Genomic DNA, 24,135 nt, shown 5'->3' with positions numbered 1-24,135 from the left:
TGAAGCCAGATAAACCACCAGCAGATGGTAAAAGCTATAGATCAGAATCACTATTGTGTCACTTACATGAAATCTTTGAAAGAATATTTTTGAATATTTGTACTACATGATGGAGCCATCAGTAATTCATCAGAAGACCTGTTTCAGATCAATAAAGGGTTGCACATACATTCCTAAATCTTAACCCAGTACAGTAAACAGATTATGGGTTCGAAATATGCAATATTACAATTGTAGCTTGCATCTACCTAGCATCTGGTTACGACTCTATCAATCGTCGTATATTAACAAAAGGAAAAGATTTGTTGACTTTTCAAAGGATCTACGGTTTCACCAAAACTCATTGAAAAATTATTCGGAAGCAGAAGGTTCAGTATAGACTTCAGAGAAAACGTAGTGGATAGCGATATCTGAAAACACACAAGGAGGCGCACTGGACCCTGCTCTTCTCAACTATTATGCTAATGGCCAGTCACTGCTAAACTACACCACGAGTTCATGTCGATCATTTGGCTTCGTCAACTGACTACTTCCTTAGGGGAAGCTCTTCTAGAAATTACAGTAACGATCAACTTCATTGAAACCCAGCTAAAGCTCAAATGCGTGATTTTCCACTTAAAGAAGGGCAGGCACATTGTAATTTCAGTGTCTCAAGACTTGGAGAAATTTTTGATGCTATCCCATTTCGAAAATAATTTGGTGTCACACGTTACTGTACCTTGAAATCCAAACAGTATTGCCGTAACACAAGGATGAAATTAGAATCCAGGAATAGCGTCCTTACAAAGATAACTGGTAGTACTTTTGGCTGTCATTCACGAACTTTAAGAACAACGGCATTATCAGTCTGTCATACTCCGTAACAGAATACGCATGTCCCGTCCGGTACTGGTCTGTCTATGGTAAAGAGGAAACGAGGGGCCGAACGTGATATGCAATCTTATTACCAGTTGGTTACTGACTACACTACTTTCCTACGGGAGGTGTGGCTTTCCCAGACACACGTCGTGAGCTTACAGACGATGTGGAACAAGCCTGATCATAAAGCCTAGTCATGTATTATATCAATATATACTTCCCACCAGGAGATTGAGTCTACTAAAGCTTCGTGAAAACGAGGAACGTCAAACAACTCCATCCAAAGTAACAGGGGAAATGAGGAAAGTAAAAGCTGTGAAAAATCCTCATTCTGCTCAGTCATCTCAAAATCTCCCTCCTAGCCATTAATACAAGTGGAAAACTGGTGTACTCTCTGGCACCTAAGATCAGCAGTCAGAAGAACCAGAGGCAATCTCCAAAAATGGGAATTTCCAGTAATCACTAGCTACTGCGCCTGGTGGCAAGAGCAAGTCAACGACCACTTCTGCTTCCCTCTCTGTCCCGCATCCTGCAGCGAGAAATGTCCACGCTGCCTCACGAGAAAAGTGAAGCACGCAGAAGGGGTGGAGGAAACTGAATGAAACTTCACGGGTTGGGAGGGTATGTGGTGTTATTTCAGTAAGCACTATGTCTAGTCAAATTTGAAAAGAATTTGGCATTGCAAGCCCACTTATCACCACGGTGTTGCATCCCCTCTAGCGTGGATGCAAGCACTAATTCGGTTCGCTAGTGTGTCATAAAAGCGCTGTATCTTCTCTTGAGGCAAGCTCACTGATCCTTTATATAATACTGGGCACTTCTGATACTGATGATAGTTCCAATTTCATAGAAATCATGTGCTGACAGGTGTGAATCTTGCCGAACTACCAGTTTAATAAGTCATGGTTGCAAAATACTTACACCATTTCTTTACAGAAAAATGGAAAAGCCCTGGTAGAAGCTGATCTTCGGGAAGATCAGTCTGGATTTCGGAGAAATGTAGGAACACGCCAGGCAATACTAACACTACGACATACCGCAGAAGATAAGTTAAGGAAAGGCAAAACTACGTTTGTAGCATTTGTAGACTTCGAGGAAGCTTTTGACAATGCTAAATGGAATACTCTCTTCGAAATTGTGGAGGTAGCAGGTGTAAAATACAGGGAGCGAAAGGCTATTTACAGCTTGTACAAAAACCAAAAGGCAGTTATAAGAGTACAGGGGCATGAGAGGGAAGCACTGGTTAAGAAGGGAGTGAGACAGGGCTGTAGCCTAGCGCCGGTGTTATTCAGTCTGTACATTGAGCAAGCAGTAAATGAAACCAAAGAAAAATTGGGAGTAGGAATTAAAGTCCAGGGAGAAGAACTAGAACCTCTGAAGTTTCCCTGTGACATTGCAGTTCTGTCAAAGACAGCAAACGACTTGGAAAAGCGGTTGAACGGAAAGCACAGTGTCTCGAAAGGAGGATTATGAAGGTCAACAAAAGTAAGTAAGGATATTGGAACGTGGTATAATTCAGTCAGGCGACGCTGAGCGAAACAGGTTAAGAAACGAGATTCTGAAAGTAGTTGATGAGTTTTGCTATTTGGGAAGCAAAATAATTGGTGATAGATATAAAATGTGGACTGGCAATGGCCAGTAAAGCGTTTCTAAGGAAGAGAAATGTACTAACATCGAATAAAGATTGTTTAAGTGTGAGGAAGTCTTTTCTGAACGTATTTGTAAGGAGTGCGGAGATGTTTGGAAGTGAAACATGGACGCTAAACAGTTTAAACAAGAAGGGAATATAAACTTTTGAAAAGTAGTGCTACAAGAGAATATTGAAGATTAGATGGGTAGATCACATAACTAATGAGGAGGTACTGAACAGAATTTTGGAGAAAAGAAATTTATAGCACAATTTGACTAGAAGAAGAGATTTGTTGAGAGGGCACATACTGAGACATCAAGGGATCACCAACTTAATACTGGAGTGAAGTGTATGTGTGTGTGGGGAGGGGAGGGGGTGTAAGTCGTAGAGAGAGACCCCAAGATGAATACAGTTGACATATTCAGAAGAATGTATGTTGCAGTAGTTATTCGAAGATGAAGGGATTTGTGCAGAACAGAGCGACATGGAGAGCTGCATCAAATCAGTCTTCAGAGTTAAGACCACAACAACAACACCTGCTAATACTAGGGCGGAGATGACGTCCCATACACGGTCTGGAGATATTACTGACCACTGGAGTACCTCGTCATCAGACTGTTCGTAGAGACATATTCCACTTGTGGACGAGCATTGTTCTAGTGAAAAACGGCACCACGATACGTCACATGAGATGTAACGCTTGAGGATCCGAGATGTCCGTGCCATACCAAAGTTCTGTTATATTTCCCTTAATCGCTACCAGTCATGACCTGAAGTCACACTTCATGGCTTCCCACTCCATGATAACAAGCACTATACCGCTGTGCTACTCCAAAACATTGAAAGAGTCGGGGGCCCCTTTGCAGGTCGCCGCCATACACTCCTACGAAGATCGTCTGGGGTAGTCCAGGAACTCGATTCATGTCGAACAAAATGCGACGTCATTCATCAAAAGTCCATGTTTCCCAGTCACGACACCAATCCAAACGCAGCCGTGTTGAGCCGTATTGCAGTAGTTCGAGTAACTTTTGAGGTAAGTGATTCATGAAAGGTATAGGTTATTGTTAGCCAGGGCCATTCTTTTGTACGGATTATTGAAAGTCAGATTGCGTTGCGCTAAAAAAATATTGTGTGTCAGTTTAGTGATGATCAGAATAAATAAAGAGAACTGCCTGAGTACGTTCAGTTTTACTCAGCTGTCTTTGTATAAATAACGTAGAAGTTTACTAGCACAGTCATTCATAATTTTTCTAAGGGGACATTTTATACTGTTTAAAACTTTTCCAGATACTGATAATGCTGTCTCATACAAGTACGAATCATGTTCGTACCCTTCACAGTGACCGTTCATCATCTGACCTCGTCGCGCCCATTATATACCCCACCAGGTGTGCGAACAACACTAATGACCATTCTACCAGTCACAGAAAATTGCAACGATAATCATTTACATACCCACCGATGATGCGTATGTTTATGAAATTACTCTGACATCTTTATCTTCTGGGTGCTTCACTACTTTTGTGAGGCATTGTACTCTAGATGTTCTTGAGGTTATCTGATTTGGTCATTCATGGAGTAATCTTCTTGTATTCTGTACATTTTTCTTTGTACTGATATTTCTGCGAAGGAATAAAAAATTCCCAGTGTCCATTTGATGTGAATAAACTACTATGTGATTCATAAGTGGTTCTTAAAATAACCCCTTATTTTGATGGAAGTGACAATTGTCTTCTCGCAACAGCAGATGTAAAAAGGATCGATGCATGTTTCAGATGGTATGGAAGCAAGAGAAGTGTGCTTGCGATATATGACGGACGTGGTGGCCTCCTGTGCGCTGGGAATCAAAGGAGACGCCTTGGAGGACCCGAAGGCGCAAATGCTGCAGCTGTTCCGCAAGCTTTTCCAGCCGGGCTTCGTGACCTTCCTCAAGTTCATGTTCATCACAACATTCCCGTCCTTGGCCATTATGCTACGCCTCAGGTAGGTTGCCTGCTTCTGTCGCTGGTGTAGCCGAAATGTCAGCCCATAAAGTAACAATAAAATATACAAATAGTCTGATACAGAACAAACCTAATAGTTCAGCGTCACAGATATGCCATACATATTTAGGATGTCGTCAACTTTCCATACTCAAAGACGAATATACTTTTACATACACTAGGCATTCATTTTCTGTCCAGGGCGTATTGTCCAGAATAAAATTAAAAATATTTCTCAGCCTTCAGTTGGAATGGACCTGCCTCATTCTGTTTAAAATGTAAATCCATGTGACAAGATTAAGTGTCAGAGTCTGTTTCGCAATGACGGCTCTGTTAGGAATATTGGCCCCAGCAGCATCATAGGCTCGAGCTGTACATGTCTGCTTTCGTGCCCAGCAGCTAATCAGCCACAGAAACAGTTGTATCCTGCGATACTTTACTCAAATTTACCCAAGCATCAACAAGTAATGCGAATTTAAATAACAGTGATTGCAATGCAGTAAATAATAAAACAATAAAGAAGGTTATATACATAATATTGAATGGTTGACGTAGCCAACATCAAAGGATTTATATGGCAAAGAAATGATGATTCACTCAATCTAAGCACGAAAATAGCTTTAAATAGAAGACTAACAAGTACTGTTTAGTCATGATATAAATTACAATACTACACAGAAGAGCCAAAGAAACTGGTACACCTGTATAATATCGTGCAGCGCGCAGAAGTACCGCAACACTACTTGGCATGGACTTGACTTATATATGTGAAGTAGTACTGGAGGGAATTGATACCATGAATCCTGCAGGGCTGAAACTTCCTGACAGATTAAAACAGTGTGCCGGACCGGGACTCGAAATCGAGACCTTTGCCTTCCGCGGGCAACTGCTCTACCAACTGAGCTACCCAAGCACGCCTCACGACCCGTCCTCACAGCTTCAATTCTGCCAGTACCTTGTCTCCTAACTTCCTAACTTCACAGAAGCTCTTCTGCGACCCCTGCAGAACTAGCACTCCTGGAAGAAAGGATATTGCGGAGACATGGCTTAGCCACAGCCTAGGGGATGTTTCCAGAATGAGAGTTTCACTCTGTAGCGGAGTGTGCGCTGATATGAAACTTCCTGACAAATTAAAACTGTGTGCCGGGCCGAGACTCGAACTCGGGATCTTTTCCTTTCGCGGGCATCTGCTCTACCAACTGAGCTACCCAAGCACGACACACGACCCGTCCTCACAGCTTCAATTCTGCCAGTACCTCGTCTCTTGCCTTACCAACTTCCCAGAAGCTCTTCTGCGAACCTTGCAGAACTAGCACATGGACAAAGCCGTGTATGGGGTCTCCGAGAGAACGAACTTTGCCATACTGCATTCGCCATCGTAACACAGGCTCAGCGTCAGGCGCGATGGTATGGTGTGCCACTGGGTAATTAACACACTCTCCTCTAGCTCTCATAGCTAATAATTTAACAGTGGCCGTTAGACTTATGGTAAGTTAAGGCTGGTGGCTGTATACTATATTCGAAGTCCCCGTGATGTTATCTTTCAACAATATAACGCAAGACATCGTATTAACTCACACTGTCCCAACCTACCTCGATACAAATGGATTTCGGCTGTTCTCTTGGGCACTACGTCCTACATATCTATCCCCGTCTGAAAACAAAATTAATGGTCACGGGTTGTCAAGAGACTCGAACACCATCACTCACGTATAATTGATGAACTATCTGAGCTGAGGCGGCATCTAATGATGTGCTAGAGTCTAACACATACACTCACGACACACTCGAGTGCGAAAGTTGTTACTGTTTGACAGCTGGAGGGACACTAGCGCTCCAAGCGTGAGAACGCAATCACTTAATTAACGAAATAATTGTTATATTTTTGCGTTACATACGTTAGTAAATTAACAAGCGACGTGAGCTATCGTGAAATATATGTAAAATCAGCCCAATAACATTCATTCAGTAACAGGATCTACAACTTATTCATGAAGAAATACCTTTGAATATGTATCTACTTACAACTTATACAGCTAAAATGAAGAGAATATAAACACATATTTCACGTATGACAAGCATATATTTCTTCTGTTCTGTGTTGTCATTATCATAGGTACTTTCCGTGACACTTAAAACAATTTTATGGAGTCTAACGACTTGCTCATTCTTACACATCACTCGACTTTCTAATACAGGAATATTTTTGTAACTGCAATTACATTTGCTTCGAAAACGAATGTGTTGAAGATTCTCGCCATTTGTGGCTCAGGTTTAGCAGCAATTGTGGATTTGGTTTCTTCTATGTGGGCAAAAGGTTTTATTGCTCCTGACGATTTATTACTGCAGCTGTGTGGTTTTTCCTAAGCTACAGTTGTGGAGGTTTATTTGGTACGTTAAATAATGTAGGTATTACATTGCACATAAGCTTCCTACGGTCCATATTTACTGATTGGCTGAAAGTGTACCGAACGTTAGGAAAGGTAACGGCACCAGAAAGGTAATTCTGAAGTTACGGTTGATAATGGAATCTGCATCATCAAATAGAAAAGTCAAAATGATCTATGGTGAAATTAAAAGCAGGGATGGTAATATTAAGTGTAAAATGGAAATTCCGAGGTTAAATACAGAGGAGAGTGTATAGGTGGAAATATTACATTGAAGGCCTCTGTGTCTGGGAAGACTTGTCTCATGACGTGATAGAAGAAGAAACAGAAGTCGGTAGGGAAGAGATAGGGGATTCTGTATTAGGATCAGAATACAAAAGAGCACTGGACGACTTAAGATAAAATAAGGCAGAAGGGGTAGATAAGATCCCACCAGGATTTCTAAAATCGTTGTTGGAAATGGGAACAAAACTGTTTATGTTGGTGTGTAGAATGTGTGAGTCTGGCGACGTACGATTCAACGCGTCTACTGTTCAGTCTATGCTTCGAAGAAAGAATGACAGAAATAAAAGTAAGCTATGAGAATGGAATTAAAGTTCAGGGTGAAATGGTATCAATGATACAGGCTCCCAGGTAGATGCTATTTTTCTTGACTTCCGGAAGGCGTCCGATACAGTTCCGCACTGTCGTTTGATAAACAAAGTAAGAGCCTACAGAATATCAGACCAGCTGTGTGGCTGGATTGAAGAGTTTTTAGCAAACAGAACACAGCATGTTGTTATCAATGGAGAGACGTCTACAGACGTTAAAGTAACCTCTGGCGTGCCACAGGGGAGTGTTATGGGACCATTGCTTTTCACAATATATATATAAATGACCTAGAAGATAGTGTCGGAAGTCCCATGCGGCTTTTCGCGGATGATGCTGTAGTATACAGAGAAGTTGCAGTATTAGAAAATTGTAGCGAAATGCAGGAAGATCTGCAGCGGATAGGCACTTGGTGCAGGGAGTGGCAACTGACCCTTAACATAGGCAAATGTAATGTATTGCGAATACATAGAAAGAAGGATCGTTTATTGTATGATTATATGACAGCGGAACAAACACCGGTAGCAGTTACTTCTGTAAAATATCTGGGAGTATGCGTGCGGAACGATTTGAAGTGGAATGATCATATGAAATTAATTGTTGGTAAGGCGGGTACCAGGTTGAGATTCATTGGGAGAGTCCTTAGAAAATGTAGTCCATCAACAAAGGAGGTGGCTTACAAAACACTCGTTCGACCTATACTTGAGTATTGCTCATCAGTGTGGGATCCGTACCAGATCGGGTTGACGGAGGAGATAGAGAAGATCCAAAGAAGAGCGGCGCGTTTCGTCACAGGGTTATTTGGTAACCGTGATAGCGTTTCGAAGATGTTTAACAAACTCAAGTGGCAGACTCTGCAAGAGAGGCGCTCTGCATCGCGATGTAGCTTGCTGTCCAGGTTTCGAGAGGATGCGTTTCTGGATGAGGTATCGAATATATTGCTTCCCCCTACTTATACCTCCCGAGGAGATCACTAATGTAAAATTAGAGAGATTAGAGCGCGCACGGAGGCTTTCAGACAGTCGTTCTTCCGGCGAACCATACGCGACTGGAACAGGAAAGAGAGGTAATGACAGTGGCACGTAAAGTGCCCTCCGCCACACACCGTTGGGTGGCTTGCGAAGTATAAATGTAGATGTAGATGTAGAATGATCAGATTCGCTGATGAAATTGCTCTCCTCAGTGAAAGTGAAGAAGAATTACAGGATCTACTAAAGGGAATGAACAGTTTAATTTGTACAGAATAAGGTCTTAGAGTGAATCGAAGAAAAATGAAAGTAATGGGAAGAAGCGGAAATGAGAACAACGGGGAATTTAGCATCAGAATCGTTCACGAATTAGATGAAGTTGAGGAATTCTGCTACCTAGGCAATAAAATAGCTCATGACAGACGGAGCAAGGATGACATAAAAAGCAGACTATCACTGGCAAAAGGCCTTTCCTGGCCAAGAGAAGTCTGCTAGTATCAAACGTACGCCTTAATTTGAAGAAGAAGTTTCTGAGGATGTACGTTTGGAGCACAGCATTGTGTGGTAGTGACACGTGGACTGTGGGAAAACTGGCAAAGAAGAGAACCGAAGCATTTGAGGTGTGGTGTTACAGAAGAATGTTGAAAATTAGGTGGACTGATAAGGTAAGGAATGAGGAGATTCTGTGGAAAATCGGCAGTGAAAGAAATTTATGGTAAACATTGAAATAAGAAGGGATAGTACAGTAGGTCATCTGTTAAGATATCACTGAATAATTTCCAGGGTATGAGAGAGAGCTGTAGCAGCTGTGTAGGGGAAGACAGAGACTGGAATACATCTAGAAAATAATTTGGGACGTATGTTGTAAGTGCTATTCTGAGATGAAAGGGTTGGAACAGACGACGAATTCGTGGCGGGTCGCATCACATCAGTCAGAAGACTGACGACTCAGAAAGGAAAAAAAATGTTTGCAGCGTAATATTTCCTTCTTCACATAACGTAAGTGGCATTGCTTCTATCTACTTTGTCTGGAGGTGGTGAAGTGTTAATCATTTGCATATCCAAGAAGCTAATACACTCCATGCTATTTAGGCGTTTGATGCCTGCCGTCTTCTTGGGGTTGCAATTTTAATGGATATCAGTGTAACTAATAGACTGATAACTGAGGGCTGCATTCTGTCCAGGGGTTTCTCGCAAGCCCGCTATAGCGTCCAGACTTTCGTCAGCTCGCTTCTGTCAGATGTACACTACTGGCCATTAAAATAGCTACACCACGAAGATGACGTTCTACAGACGCGAAATTTAACCGGCAGGAAGAAGATGTTGTGATATGCAAATGATTCGCTTTTCAGAGCATTCACACAAGGTTGGCGCCTGTGGCGACACCTACAACGTGCTGACATGAGGAAAGTTTCCAAACGGTTTCTCATACACAAACAGCAGTTGACCGGCGTTGCCTTGTGAAACGTTGTTGTGATGCCTCGTGTAAGGAAGAGAAATGCGTACCATCACGTTTCCGACTTTGATAAAGGTCGGATTGTAGCCTGTCGCGATTGCGGTTTATCGTATCGCGACATTGCTGCTCGCGTTGGTCGAGATCCAATGACTGTTAGCAGAATATGGAATCGATGGGTTCAGGAGGGTAATACGGAACGTCGTGCTGGATCCCAACGGCCTTGTATCACTTGCAGTCGAGATGACAGGCATCTTATCCGCATGGCTGTAACGGATCGTGCAGACACGTCTCGATCCCTGAGTCAACAGATGGGGACGTTTCCAAGACAACAACCATCTGCACGAACAGTTTGACGACGTTTGCAGCAGCATGGACTATCAGCTCGGAGACCATGGCTGCGGTTACCCATGACGCTGCATCACAGACAGGAGAGCCTGTGATGGTGTACTCAGCGACGAACTTGGGTGCACGAATGGCAAAACGTCATTTTTTCGGATGATTACAGGTTCTGTTTACAGCATCATGATGATCGCATCCATGTTTGGCGACATCGCGATGAACGCACGTGGGAAGCGTGTATTCGTGATCGCCATACTGGCGTATCATCCGACGTTATGGTATGGGGTGCAATTGGTTACACGTCTCGGTCACCTCTTGTTCGCATTGACGTCATTTTGAACAGTGGACATTACATTTCAGATGTGTTACGACCCGTGGCTCTACCCTTCATTCGATCCCTGCGAAACCCTACATTTCAGCAGGATAATGCACGACCGCATGTTGCAGGTCCTGTACGGGCCTTTCTGGATACAGAAAATGTTCGACTGCTGCCCTGGCCAGCACATTCTCCAGATCTCTCACCAATTGAAAACGTCTCGTCAATGGTGGCCGAGCAACTGGCTCGTCACAATACGCCAGTCACTACTCTTGATGTACTGTGGTATCGTGTTGAAGCTGCATGAGCAGCTGTACCTGTACACGCCACCCAAGCTCTGTTTGACTCAATGCCCAGGCATATCAAGGCCGTTATTACGGCCAGAGGTGGTTGTTGTGGGTACTGATTTATCAGGATCTATGCACCCAAATTGCGTGAAAATGTAATCACATATCAGTTCTAGTATGATATATTTGTCCAATGAATATCCATTTATCATCTACATTTCTTCTTGGTGTAGCAATTTTAATGGCCAGTAGTGTAATAGTACTGCCGGTGTCCACTTCGTCGTTGCAACTTTTCGTTCGTGAACGTTCCGGCAAGTTAAGTGCTTACGCTTCTACAATGCAGGCTGATGCCCGAAGACCTCGAAAAGTTTCTTCAAACTGTGGTGACCCAGACGGTGGCCCGCCGCCAGCACGAGGGGGTCTACCGCAACGACTACCTGCAGATGCTGGTGGAGCTCAAGACCAAGGGCTACCTGGACGGCGCGGGGCAGGTGCTCGCCGACAGGAGCTGTAAGTATACTCAGCTGTGGATCTCCACAGACATTGCCAAGATGTTACGAGGCCAAGGATTACACAAACACTGGACTGACACTACTGTCTACAGACGATATTGTACTAGGGTCGTTCGATAAGTAGTGCAGCACATTTTTTCTCTTAGCAGGACTATTTTATTCACGATTTGTATCACTATATTTTTCCCAATTCTTTGGCTATGAAACCATATTTCTTAACTTAATCTTCTCTGTTACATGCACTTACGTCACCTTAATGTGAGGACCTGTATACCATCATGTTACCATTCTGTTGGTCTGCATTTCAACCAAGTTCTTGCAGCATCTATAATTTCACCGCCGTTACTGTCGTGCTTACCACGGAGCCCACGCTTCAGCAGGCCAAAGAGATGGAAGTCAGAAGGTGCTAGATTTTGGCTGTAGGGTGGATGAGGAAGAATAGTCCACCGGCGTTTTGTGATCTCCTCTCGGATGCACAGACTTCTGTGTGGCCTTGCATTATCGTGGAGGAGGAGGGCATTAACATTTTTGTGGCCACGAAGGCGCTGTAATCGTTTCATTAGTTTTGTAAGAGACTCACATCGGAGTTTGCAGTAGGTCGTTTGACCATTACAGAGGACATCGAACATAATAACAACTTCAGAGACCCAGAACACTGAACGTCAACGGACCCACCGACAAGCTAAGATTCCACTGGTGCACTTCAGTTTAAATAACCAAGTACTGTTAAACTCCACTGGAGGGTGGCTAAAATTTGCCAACTTGAAAACACACGTTGTTGCTCTCGGGAATATCCCAACAGCTGACAACGAACTCCAAATGACACAATGTGAACAGTCGTGACTTGCTGGTAGATTAAGTCAGAAATCAACTTTCATGTCCAGCATCGGTGAGCCACTAACCTCGTAGCAACGGGAACAGCACCACACTCTCTGACACCGCATAGAGTCCGCCAGCGAGGCCCAGCCAAACTATGCGCGGTGGAGATTTCCTCGCTGCTCCACGTCAACCGACCAACTGCCTGAACACAGCCCAGCTGGAAACTATAAAAGCCAGGCCAAAGATAGTCAAAGGTGTTCATATCGATACACACCGCTGCTGCCACCCGCGGAAAGAGAGGATAACAGCATAGCAACAGAATAGCAACCAAGGTTTAATCCAATGCATGGCATGAGCCAGCCACGGTTCAAACACTGTAACCATGACTTTACCATCTGAGAGTTTTAACTTCTTCGTTGAGGGAGACACTGTGTGGTGCCACTCCATGGGTTGCCATTTTGTTTCAGGTACGAAGTTGCGAATCCATGTATCATCGCCTCTGACAATGTGTGACAGGAGATCGTCACCGACAGACTGATAACGAACTAGCAATTCGCACAAATATTCTTTTTTTCCCCTTTATGCTGTTCAGTTAGACTGCAAAGATCCAACGGGCACAAACCTTTGAATACACTAACTGGTGGACAAGTGTGTCACCACTATCAACAGAGATGTCAATCTGGCACTGCGCTGTTATTCATTGATCATCTGGAATAAGAGAGCACTCATGTTGCAACATTGCAGGCGTCACAGACTTGTGTGGTCGGCGTGGTCATGGGAAATCACACAGACTTCCTTCACCTAGTTCTGTAGATGACAGACACAACGCCCAGAGAAGTGGTCGAAAGCTTGGAGTTTTATCCTGAATTGACGCAGCACTTTTTTTTGCTTTATTGAATTTCGATTCACCCCCTCCCACCCCACCCCCCACCCCGAAGGGGGCCGGGCTGGCAGCAGCTTACTATGCTGCTATTCAGCCTACAACGTTGTTTTAAAAATATGAAGGGAACAAATAATAAAAACAGGCGATAAAATCGGAGACTTAAATAGTACATGGCGAAAAAATCGTGGAACTTAAAACATAGAACAAAGGGGTGATGATGCGAATAAAATACATACGAAGCAGATTGGTAAAATAATAGACAGACAATTAAAAAACACGGCTACAGTCTGGTTTCTGTTCGCAAAAGACATAAAATTCACACCCAGCGACAGCATGGTTTCTGTTCGCAACACTAGAAAGACGAACAACACTGAACATTCACTGGAACACTGCACTAAAAGGTTGGCAAATGTGACATACCACAGCCGAGAGCAGGTGGGGGGAACTGGACAGATGATGTGGAAATGAAAAAAAGGGGGAAAGGGGGAAGGACAGGAAAAGCGAAAGGGGGGAGGGGGGAAAGTAGCCGATGGGGGATGAGGACCCATAAGAGGCGGGGAGGGGTGCTACGCGGCATGTACACCGAGAGACTTTCATTCAAGAAATACGTCGCGAAAGACTTCGTAGCCATACAACACCCAGAGGCTTACCATGCATTTATCTGCCTCCTGTTGTCTGTAGACGTTGTGCAAACGACTATGAATATTTGCGATTGTCTGGTTTTCCGCCGAAAGTAATTCAATAACCACTCTTTACTTGGAAGGCACCTCAGTTGCAGACTAGTTACAGCGCTGCCATTTACCGGAGGTTACTGAATGTATATGAGGTGACGCGGTGATGTCTGAGGATATTGCAGACAGTATTAAAATTTTTTTCAACCAGAATTGACCAAGAAAAAAAATGTTGCATTATTTATTGAACGCCCTCGTAGATTCGACAACATTTCTCCAAACATTGCGTATGTACAGCACTGTTGTAAATAGCTCATTTGTGAAGTTCCTCAACTTAATTATCTATAACCATGTTTTCCTCTTGTTCTGTTTCATCTCGCGACCACCTAGTATCGTGGGTGATTGTTCAGAAAGCGTGTGAATGTACTGCAATGCTGCACGTGTTTGCAATGAGGTGGTCAAAGAGGATACTTTTTTTGGTGACTGCCTTGTTGGTGCATCTGTGGAAACAGCAGCAGATCACCACAGCGTATCTAGCGCTCTTGCAAATTGGGAGCCAATGTGTTTGCGTGTGGCTAGCAGTGCGATCTTGCCCAACAAAGCTGCTGCTGTACTTGTTACGCTCTCTGTACGTTAACATAAATTAAAACATATGCTCTTTTGGTTGTAAGCCTGCTACTCCTTTCTAAACTATAGCTGACCGTTCATAAAAAAGTGGTTGAACTTAGTTTATGCTCTGAAATATATTACAAACAGTAAATCTGTAATGTTAATAACACAATATGACTGCGATAGCTTAGTTTGGAAATGCCGAACCTTGCGCAAAGCGCAACAAAAGAGAAAGGGGGGTGGCGGGTGGGGGTTACTCGGAAGTAATATAATTGAGAACTGAACTAGAACAAAGACTGTAGGCTCATTCGTTATTGTATCAGACTGTAGTATTGTCGCGAAATAGGGGAGATAGTGCCACAGACATGATACGTGAATTGGAGTGGCAGTCATTAAAGCAAAGTCGTTCTTCGTTGCGTCGGTACCTTCTCATGAAATTTCAATCACCAGTTTTGTCCTCCGGTTGCGAAAACATTCTTTTGGCACCCACCTACATAGGGAGGAATGATCTTCACGATAAACTAAGAGAAAACAAGGCTCTCACAGAAAAATTTTAGTGCTCGTTTCTCCCGCGAGCTATTAGAGAGTGGAATGATAGAGAGACAGATTGAAGGTGGTTCATTGAACCCTCTGTCGGGCACTTTACTGTGAATAGCAGAGTAATCACGTAGCTGTAGATGTAAAGTTGTGCAGGACAGACGTTTTAGTAATCTATTGCCTACACCATCTGATAACAGGAAAATAGAGAGCTTGTGTGTTGAAAGCAATAATTTACGATGACATCGTATTGTTGTTGTGTCGTCTTCATCATCATCATCATCATCATTGCACCCAACTACGGTCGGAGGAAGGCAACGGCAAACCACCTCCACTAGGACCTTGCCTAGTAAGGCGGCGCGGGTCTCCCGCGTCGTTCCCCTACGCTCTGTAAAGGAGTATGGGACTCATCATCATCATCATCATTGTATTCGCCTCCATTTAACGTCCTCTTACCTAAGCTGCTGAAATTTCTTACGAAAGATAAATGCAAACGTGGCAAGAATGTGCTACGTAGCACATGATCAAAATACAATGTAAGTTGCATGAAACAACTCAGACACGAAGGCAAGGTACATGTGGCAGAATTTGTCAATAAAAAATGATGTAAGATGATGAATTCTCGAAGTCTAAATGTATGAAAAACGCTGTGCAATACATGAACAAATCTGATATACAAGTTAGTCGTTATGGTTACAAACAGACATCAAGTCAGAATATTGAACATTCCTTCTCAACATCATACTACAGGATTACATAAAAATAACTTTATAAACTGTTTAGAAATTTAATTTCGAGTGAGAGTAGATGTTGAATTTACAGGTGGATTTCTCGGAGGCAGATATCGATCGACGCGTGCTCTGAAGTAACTGAAAATTACATCAAAGACTCAGCATTATGCACGGCAAGTTCACACGAAAAAGTTGATGCGAAAAGACCTGATTTTACTTCAATGCTTTCGCTATTCCCAGTCATGTTAGTGCAGCCCGAATGATGGCTGCTTGCTGTGGGCACGCCATTATGTTGAAAGTTTACCGCGTCCCAGCAGGTGTCCTATCACCAGCTGCGGATGAAAGTGTGACGTGCACAGCGCAGTCAGGACATTGACGACAGTGCGGGCTGAGGCCTACTATGTCACACTTTAATGGAATGTGTGCCAAAAGTCTCCTAGAATGCTGAGTAAATGTTATCCCCGAATAGAGAGGAGTTGAGGTTAAATTAGCAAGTGACCTTATAAATAGATATGGAAGAGTTTGCTTAGATTCTGTGTGGAATCCTGCCCTCTCCCTGGTCAAACAACAAAGGGACAGAGTTAATGCTGTTCTTTATCGATAACTTGTGATGTTGGTCATCTTTGGTTGTGTTGTTGCGCTAGTATTTAGAGCGTGTTTGTGTGCGTGTGTGTGTGTGTGTGTGTGTGTGTGTGTGTGTGTGTGTGTAGGGGCGGAGGGGGGGGGGGCTTTCTCGTTACATTTGTCCTCTGAGAATGACAGGCTGTGCACCTGCAGAAAAATCGGCGGCTGCCGAAGACCTCACCCAGCTGCCCGGTTGTACTCCTAAAAGATAGTTTAATGGGGATTTGTTTAATTTTTGTTTTGGTTCGTATTCGTATGTGACTGGACGGAAAGTCATTTGTTCGATTCGCTCCCACCCATAACCTCCAAATTCTCTGGGGGTCACGTTAGTATTATCATCGTTTTTAGATAATTTCAAATATATTAGTAAAACACAATTGTTGTTGATATTTTTGTTGTTGTTGTGTGCCACCTTCCCGTGAGTGACGTAATAGTCACCATATTCGATGTACGAGGGGCGTTTGAAAAGTCAGTCCAAAGTCCAAGACATGGCACCACCGGCGCGTATCGAGGTCATGTTTAGTTAGTAGCGTCTTTGGAAAGAACGCACACCAAGTTTCAGCCATATTGGTCTAATTCTTTGTGTTTGGCATTCGTGTGAATCGAGGTTCAAAAATGGTTCAAATGGCACTGAGCCCTATGGGACTTAACTGCTGAGGTCATCAGTCCCCTAGAACTTAGAACTACTTAAACCTAAATAACGGTCGTAGCGGTCGCGCGGTTCCAGACTGACGCGCCTAAAACCGCTCGGCCACCCCGGCCGGCGTGAATCAAGGATGTCGAGTGATTGTCAAAAAATGGACGAAAAAGAATTTTGCGTGGTGATTAAACATTACTTAATGAAAGGCAAAACCCCTCAGGAGACTAATGAGAAGCTTGATAAACTTTACGGTGACCCTGCACCTTCGATTAGAATAGTTTATAAGTGGTTTAAAAATTTTCAGAGTGGCCATATGGGCACAAGTGATGCTGAACGTTCTGGACGCCCTGTAGAAGTTACGACTCCAGAAATCATTGATAAAATCCGTGATATGATGATGGATGACAGAAGAGTTAAGTTGCGTGAGATTGCTAGTGCTGTGGGCATCTCGAATGAACGGGTACGTAATATTTTGCATAAATATTTGGACATGAGAAAGCTACCCGTAAGATGGGTTTCACGATTGTTCATGCTTGACCAAAAACGGAATCGTGTGAAGTGTTGCAAGTATGGTTTGCAGCTGTTCAGGAAAACTGTGCAGGACTTTAAGCGTCGTTTCGTCAGTGTGGATGAAATATGGATACATTACTATACTCCTGAGACCAAAGAACAATATAAACATTGGGTTCCCAAGGGAGAATGTGTACCAAAAAAGGCGAAGACCATTCCTTAGGCCGGAAAGGTTATGGGGACTGTCTTTTGGGATTCGCAAGGGATAATCCTCATCGACTATCTGGAAAAGGGTAAAACTATTACAGGTTGATATTCATCGTTGCTGGACCGTTTGAAAACGGAAATGCAAGAAAAATGCCGGCGATTGGACCACAAAAAAGTCCTTTTCCATCACGACAATGCACCAGCACACGTCTCAGCAGTTGTGGTCGCAAAATTAATGTAAATAGGCTTCCAACTCGTCTCACATCCTCCATTTTCTCCAGACTTGACTCCCTCGTACTACTATTTGTTCCCCAAATTGAAGAAATGGCAGGCGGGACAAAGATTTTATTCAAACGAGGAGGTGATTGCAGCAACTAATAGCTATTTTGCCTACTTGGACAATTCCTATTATTCGGAAGGGATTAACAAATTAGAACAGCGTTGGACGGAGTGTATAAGCCTAAAAGAAGACTATGTCGAAAAATAAAAAAAGGTTTACCCCAAACACGTAAGTAGTTTTTATTTTTGCACGGACTTTTCAAACGCCCCTCGTACATGAGATTCGCCACATAGATGATGAAATGGAAATGGCTCTGAGCACTATGGGACTTAACATCTGAGGTCATCAGTCCCCTAGAACTTAGAACTACTTAAACCTAACTAACCTAAGGACATCACACACATCCATGCCCGAGGCAGGATTCGAACTTGCGACCGTAGCAGTCCCGCGGTTCCAGACTGCAACGCCTAGAACTGCACGGCCACCGCGGCCGGCACATTGATGATGTCACAGCTGAAAGTCGATCTTGGTATCAAAAGCTTCAGTATTTATGGGGGAAGGAATCGACAGAGCCCTTGTAGAACAAACCATCCAAATCATCGCACGAATTAATTTAGGAATTTTAATTCGGACACTGAGAAAAGAATTTGTGCCCATTACTCGACCGTTTCAACCTCTGCGCCTCCTTGTTGGCGAATGCTGTTGCAGTCTTCACGGACGTGGACATAGCGGCGCAGGTGATGACGTTCATGACTGACGGCATCCACACGAGCGCCACGGCGATGTCGTTCACGCTGTACCAGCTGGCGCTCAACCCGGACATCCAGCAGCGGCTGCGCCAGGAGCTGCGCGAGGCGGTGGGCAGACACGGCGGCCAGCTGGGGTACGACGCCATCAACGACTGCACCTACCTCGACATGGTGGTCTCAGGTTAGCGCCAACAACGCCACGCGTGGGTCCGCGTATTGTATGTCCCATCACTGCACCTACCCGCTTCCTTTCCATGCACTTTCCTTCAAACCTGCACGCTTTCTTTCGTTGACCCATTTTTTACTCTCTTCATTAGATATATTTTCTTGATTTTCTGCCTGCTGTCTTCCGAAAAACTCTGCTTTCCACGAGTTACGTAATAGTTTCTGTAGATCCATCATACGCAGGCCATTCCAAACTTCTAGAACTTGTAGAGGGAATTGAGTAGACAATATTTTGAATTGCAAGTCATGTCTGCAAACGTACCATTTCCGTCTACAACCATTTGAAAACGAGATTATAGTCTGACAACCAGTAATTTATTAAACATAATCCACTACATAACCTGTCTTACAATTCGACTCATTAATAACCAAAGAAACGAAAAGAAAACTTAATTACTTTTCAGAAACACTGTTCTTAACAGTTACACTTAAAACGTTTTTGTCCTTTTCAAAGGAGGGTTAGAAGTCTGATCAATCAGAAGTAAGGTTCGATGTGGTGACCACCAAGTTCCTCGCACACATTGTACCTTCAAATGATGTGGTACACACGCTCTGTCACACATGATATCTCTGCTGCCTGTCCTGCAGTGACCACAGCTCGTGCCATCGGACCTTCTTCTGTCTCTACGAGAGTCTTCTAAACTAATCTTCATTCGATCCCAGAAAAATCAGTCCAACGGAGTCAAATCTGGTGACTGTGGAGGCCATGTGATTGGACGACTTTATATCCATCTGTATACGAAACGTTGGTCCAGATATTGCCGTAACGACGTGAAAAGTGAGCGCATGGACCGTCATGCTGAAACCACATGTCTTGACGGACTTTCAGTGGCACAGAATCCAACAACACGCCCAATGACATAAGCCGATCCGACATAATCACTCCCCACCACAACTACCCTGTTGCATACCTACCTAGCAAACACGTTTCCAAACGGCTGTAGCGCGAAAACGGTACGTTCCCGGACTTGGATTCCACTTCAAAATATTGTCTACTCAGTACCCTCTAAAAGTCATAGAAATTTGTATGGGGAATTTTAGAGGACCCTGTAGGTGTGAATGCGGAACAGAGGCTGATAAATAAATCGAAGGAAAACGGTACCAACAGCCGTAATTCTACCAAATTTTTTTTAAATTAAGCAACCATTTTCGACGCTTCATTAGCATCATCTTCAGGCCTCTGTACAACAGTCCACATACAACTGTCGATGATACTATAACGACAAAGTAAAGTCAATAAAATGTTTTTAAAACGTATATAACATATACATGAACAGGTGTATAGCATTAGATGTGCAAACGAGCTATAGTAATATAAACATAAAATCAGATATTGGTGGATATTAATAGAAAAATATAAGAAAATTATAATAAAAAGTCGGGGAATTAAAAGTATACAAAATCAACAGTATGAATTAATAACAAGTAAGTGAGACATTCTAGTAAAGAGGTAAATACGTACACTCAGTCACAATGTAATGATTCATCACGAAATTAGGCATGGAAAGTAACAAACAGCATAAAAACTTACAAAATAACGCTTTCTTGTTTTCGCGTACAAGATCTGTGAAATACGGTGACGCCTTCGTGTACCAGCGGTGGCCCACGCTCGACTCCAGCATTTGTGCTACCAGCAATATAGTGAGGTACGAGGTACTACCTCTCATCCTGGTGCAACGAACTGTTTAATACAATTTTATATGGCCTTTCAGCGACAGAGTTTTCTGAACAAATGAGGTACCTCATAATTTGTGATTCATTTATAGTAAAATTATTTTATGTAATCTCTCATAGTCATAAAAGACTGCACTTAAGCCACTTTCACAACAACAAGGTCACTGTATTAAAATAGCAGCCTATAACGTTTCAATACGACCACCGCTCCACGTCGGTAAACAGAAAGAGCATAGCGTCCAGATGAAGGAAAGCACGAATACTCTCTCCGCCCCACAGCCAGAAACACAATTCTCAGCGCCAGCGTGAATGCGTTAACGACGCTGATGTGCTTCTGGATCTGTCAGGCAACTGTTGATTTTCGATTACCATTTGTTTCCTGGTTATTTTATTTGTATTTCATTTATTTATCATATTTCGTGGAACAATGGAATCCAAAGCCAACGGAGATAGGAGCTAGTCCACTCGTATTTTACAGAATACTGACTTCACAATCTATATACAAAATAAATTGAATTTTTTTTAAAAATCACTAAAATAATTATGAGAGCGTATATGAATAAATAACGCATTCCAGATAATAGTTCGATGCGGCCCACCCGAATTCTTACCTCAGAGTAGTGCTTACCACTTGCACGCAATCTCCCATGATTATTTGCTCGATATACACTGAAGGTTATGGGATAGCGATATGCTCATATACAGACGGCGGTAGTGTCGCATACGGAAGTTATGAAAGGGCAATGCCCTGGCGAAGCTGTCGTTTGTACTCGGGGGCGGGGGGTAAGGCATGCTTTGCTCGCGACTGTTGTGATTCGATAATGAGTGTGGCTGCTTTAACGCAGGGAGTAAGGGAAGGAGCTTTGCATGAAAGCATCAGTGGGCTTGTATTGACGAAGTGATTATCACAAGCACGTACAACGCCTGTCTACGCACCCATTCTGCAACAGATGGCAATGTGTTTATTTCCTTCACAACCTGCTGAAATATACTGGAACAGTATGTGTAGCGTCACCGCCTGTTAATAGTGATTTAATTACTTTATGTGCAATTAATATGGAAGGCAATTATGGGTTGTGAACTATTTTTATGTTAAAATGAAAAGCAATGGCGGCAACGTTAAAAGAAACTGGGGCCTCTTCCATTAAACGACTAACTTAATTCTGAACTTTTATGAAAGTTGATGCAATTTCCTCTGAAAGTAGCAACTGCCCACAGTTTTGGCTTGGAGAGCAAATTTTTTGGTAAAATTTGTTACTGACCCTGAATTTAAATATGTTTCCTAGGGGAAATTAGTATTAAATTGATTATCGGACTTCGTAATATTAAAATGATTTGCAGGTACTATTCGCATTTCGCAAAAAAAGACTATGGCGGATGAAATGGCGCACGCAAACTATAATAACCAAAAGAAATGCTTCCGTATTTGAGAAAACACGCAAAATTATGAATCTTTAAGGAAGGACAGGTTTGTAAATGAATATGGTTAAATCTTAACAGTATATTTTAAAGATATAAAGGTCAACTTACACTATTCCACACAGCAGATATTTGATGCCTAATATTTAAAACAACAGACCCTCTACATGAAACGCTCGATATTCACATGCACGCACTTGATATTCTGATATCTAATAACAGTTCCAGTTGCAAATAATTAAGTAACAGTCCAAGGAAGCCATCATATGACCATTTCCGCAGCATTAATTGCGTAACATGAATCAAGCATACACAGGAAGCCAAGCACAATGGCAAGAGAGTAAAGAGCAAAAAGAAAAGAGCGAAAGAGCACAGCAAAAGAGAGCAATCTTTGTTTCACTGCTGTTTATACTAATTACACATTATGATCTTTGTCTGATTATCGATATATTATCGAGAGGTGTCTGGCATAGTTACATTACTTTGGGTAAATTTCGTGTAAAAGTTGTGGACGTTATATGTGGTTGCTTTGGCAATGTTATCATCGGAAAATGCTATATATACTTTCACTAGTGAAATATTAAACGCTCTGAGTAATCGGAAGTCACCCGTTGGGATTTTTTATGATCTATCAAAGGCTTTTGATTGTGTAAATCATGGAATATTTCTAGATAAGCTCAAGTACTGTGGTATGAATGGGACAGTGCTCAAATGGTTTAAATCATACCTAACTGGACGAGTGCAGAAAGTTGAAATAAACAGTTCACATAATATGCAAGAAAATGGTGATTTATCAAACTGGGGAACAATCAAGAATAGGATGCCGCAAGGTTCGGTCTTGGGTCCTCTGCTGTTCTTAATATATATTAATGACTTGTCATTTTATATTCACGAAGATGCAAAGCTGGTACTTTTTGCCGATGATACAAGTATAGCTATCACACCCGACAGACAAGAATTAACTGGTGAAATTGTAAACGATGTTTTTCAGAAAATCATTAAGTGGTTCTCTGCAAATGGGCTCTCATTAAACTTTGACAAAACACAGTATATACAGTTCCATACAGTAAATTGAATGACCCCATCAATAAATATAGACTTCGATCAGAAATCGGTAGCTAAGGTAGAATATTCGAAATTTCTAGGTGTATGCATTGATGAGGGGTTGAACTGGAAAAAACACACTGAGGATCTGCTGAAACGTTTGAGTTCAGCTACTTATGCTATTAGGGTCATTGCAAATTTTGGCGACATACAGCTGAGTAAATTAGCTTACCACGCCTATTTTCATTCTCTGCTTTTGTATGGCATCTTATTCTGGGGTAACTCATCATTGAGTAAAAGAGTGTTCATTACACAAAAGCGTGTAATTAGAATAATTGCTGGAGCTCATCCAAGATCATCCTGCAGACATTTAAAAAGCTAGAAATCTTCAAAGTGGCCTCACAATATATATATTCACTTATGAAACTTGTTGTTAACAATCCGAACGAATTCAAAAGTAATAGCAGTGTACATGGCTACAACACTAGGAGAAAGGATGATCTTCACTACTCAAGGTTAATTCTAACTTTGGCTCAGAAGGGGGCAAATTATGCTGTCACAAAAGTCTTTGGTCACTTACCTAATAGCATCAAAAGTCTGACAGATAGCCATATAGCATTTAAAAGGAAATTAAAAGAATTTCTTAATGGCAACTCCTTCTACTCATTAGATGAATTTTTGGATATAGTAAGTGGGTAATTTCCCAACCTGCACAAAAAAATAAATTAAAATTTATTGAGTGTCATGTAATATTTTGTGTAATGTAATGTCTTTTATTAACCTGACACGTTCCACATCATTACGAAGTGTCGTATTCATGATCTATGGAACGAGTACTAAAGTAATCTAATCTCTAATCTAATCGTAAGAGTAGCAGAGTGGCGCTTGCGGTTTCGATCAATGTGGGGCAGTTCCCGTTTTGTTTACGTACAGTTTCTGATTTATGGTCTTGTTTAGCAATCAGATATCTCATTCATCAAATAGGTTCAAATGGTTCAAATGGCTCTGAGCACTATGGGACTTAACATCTTAGGTCATCAGTCCCCTAGAACTTAGAACTACTTAAACCTAACTAACCTAAGGACATCACACACATCCATGCCCGAGGCAGGATTCGAACCTGTGACCGTAGCAGTCCCGCGGTTCCGGACTGCAGCGCCTAGAACCGCATGACCACCGCGGCCGGCCAT

General features: G+C 42.5%; 1 protein-coding gene across 2 annotated transcripts in view; it reads left to right on the top strand.

Annotated features, from left to right (window-relative positions):
- Nucleotides 1-24,135, top strand: part of LOC124805132 (cytochrome P450 6j1-like) — a 90,180-nt gene that overhangs the window by 45,421 nt on the left and 20,624 nt on the right. For both annotated transcript variants that reach the window (XM_047265590.1, XM_047265591.1), the window contains exons 5-7: nt 4,264-4,471; nt 11,155-11,321; nt 18,543-18,764. In XM_047265590.1, coding sequence (XP_047121546.1) covers nt 4,264-4,471; nt 11,155-11,321; nt 18,543-18,764 — 597 coding nt within the window. The remainder of the gene's footprint in view (nt 1-4,263; nt 4,472-11,154; nt 11,322-18,542; nt 18,765-24,135) is intronic.

This window comes from Schistocerca piceifrons, chromosome 7, assembly GCF_021461385.2.
Source record: "Schistocerca piceifrons isolate TAMUIC-IGC-003096 chromosome 7, iqSchPice1.1, whole genome shotgun sequence".
In the NCBI taxonomy this organism is placed as follows: domain Eukaryota; kingdom Metazoa; phylum Arthropoda; class Insecta; order Orthoptera; family Acrididae; genus Schistocerca; species Schistocerca piceifrons.
The sequence above is the reverse complement of the archived record's forward strand: the minus strand, read 5'-3'. Positions and strand labels throughout refer to the sequence as shown.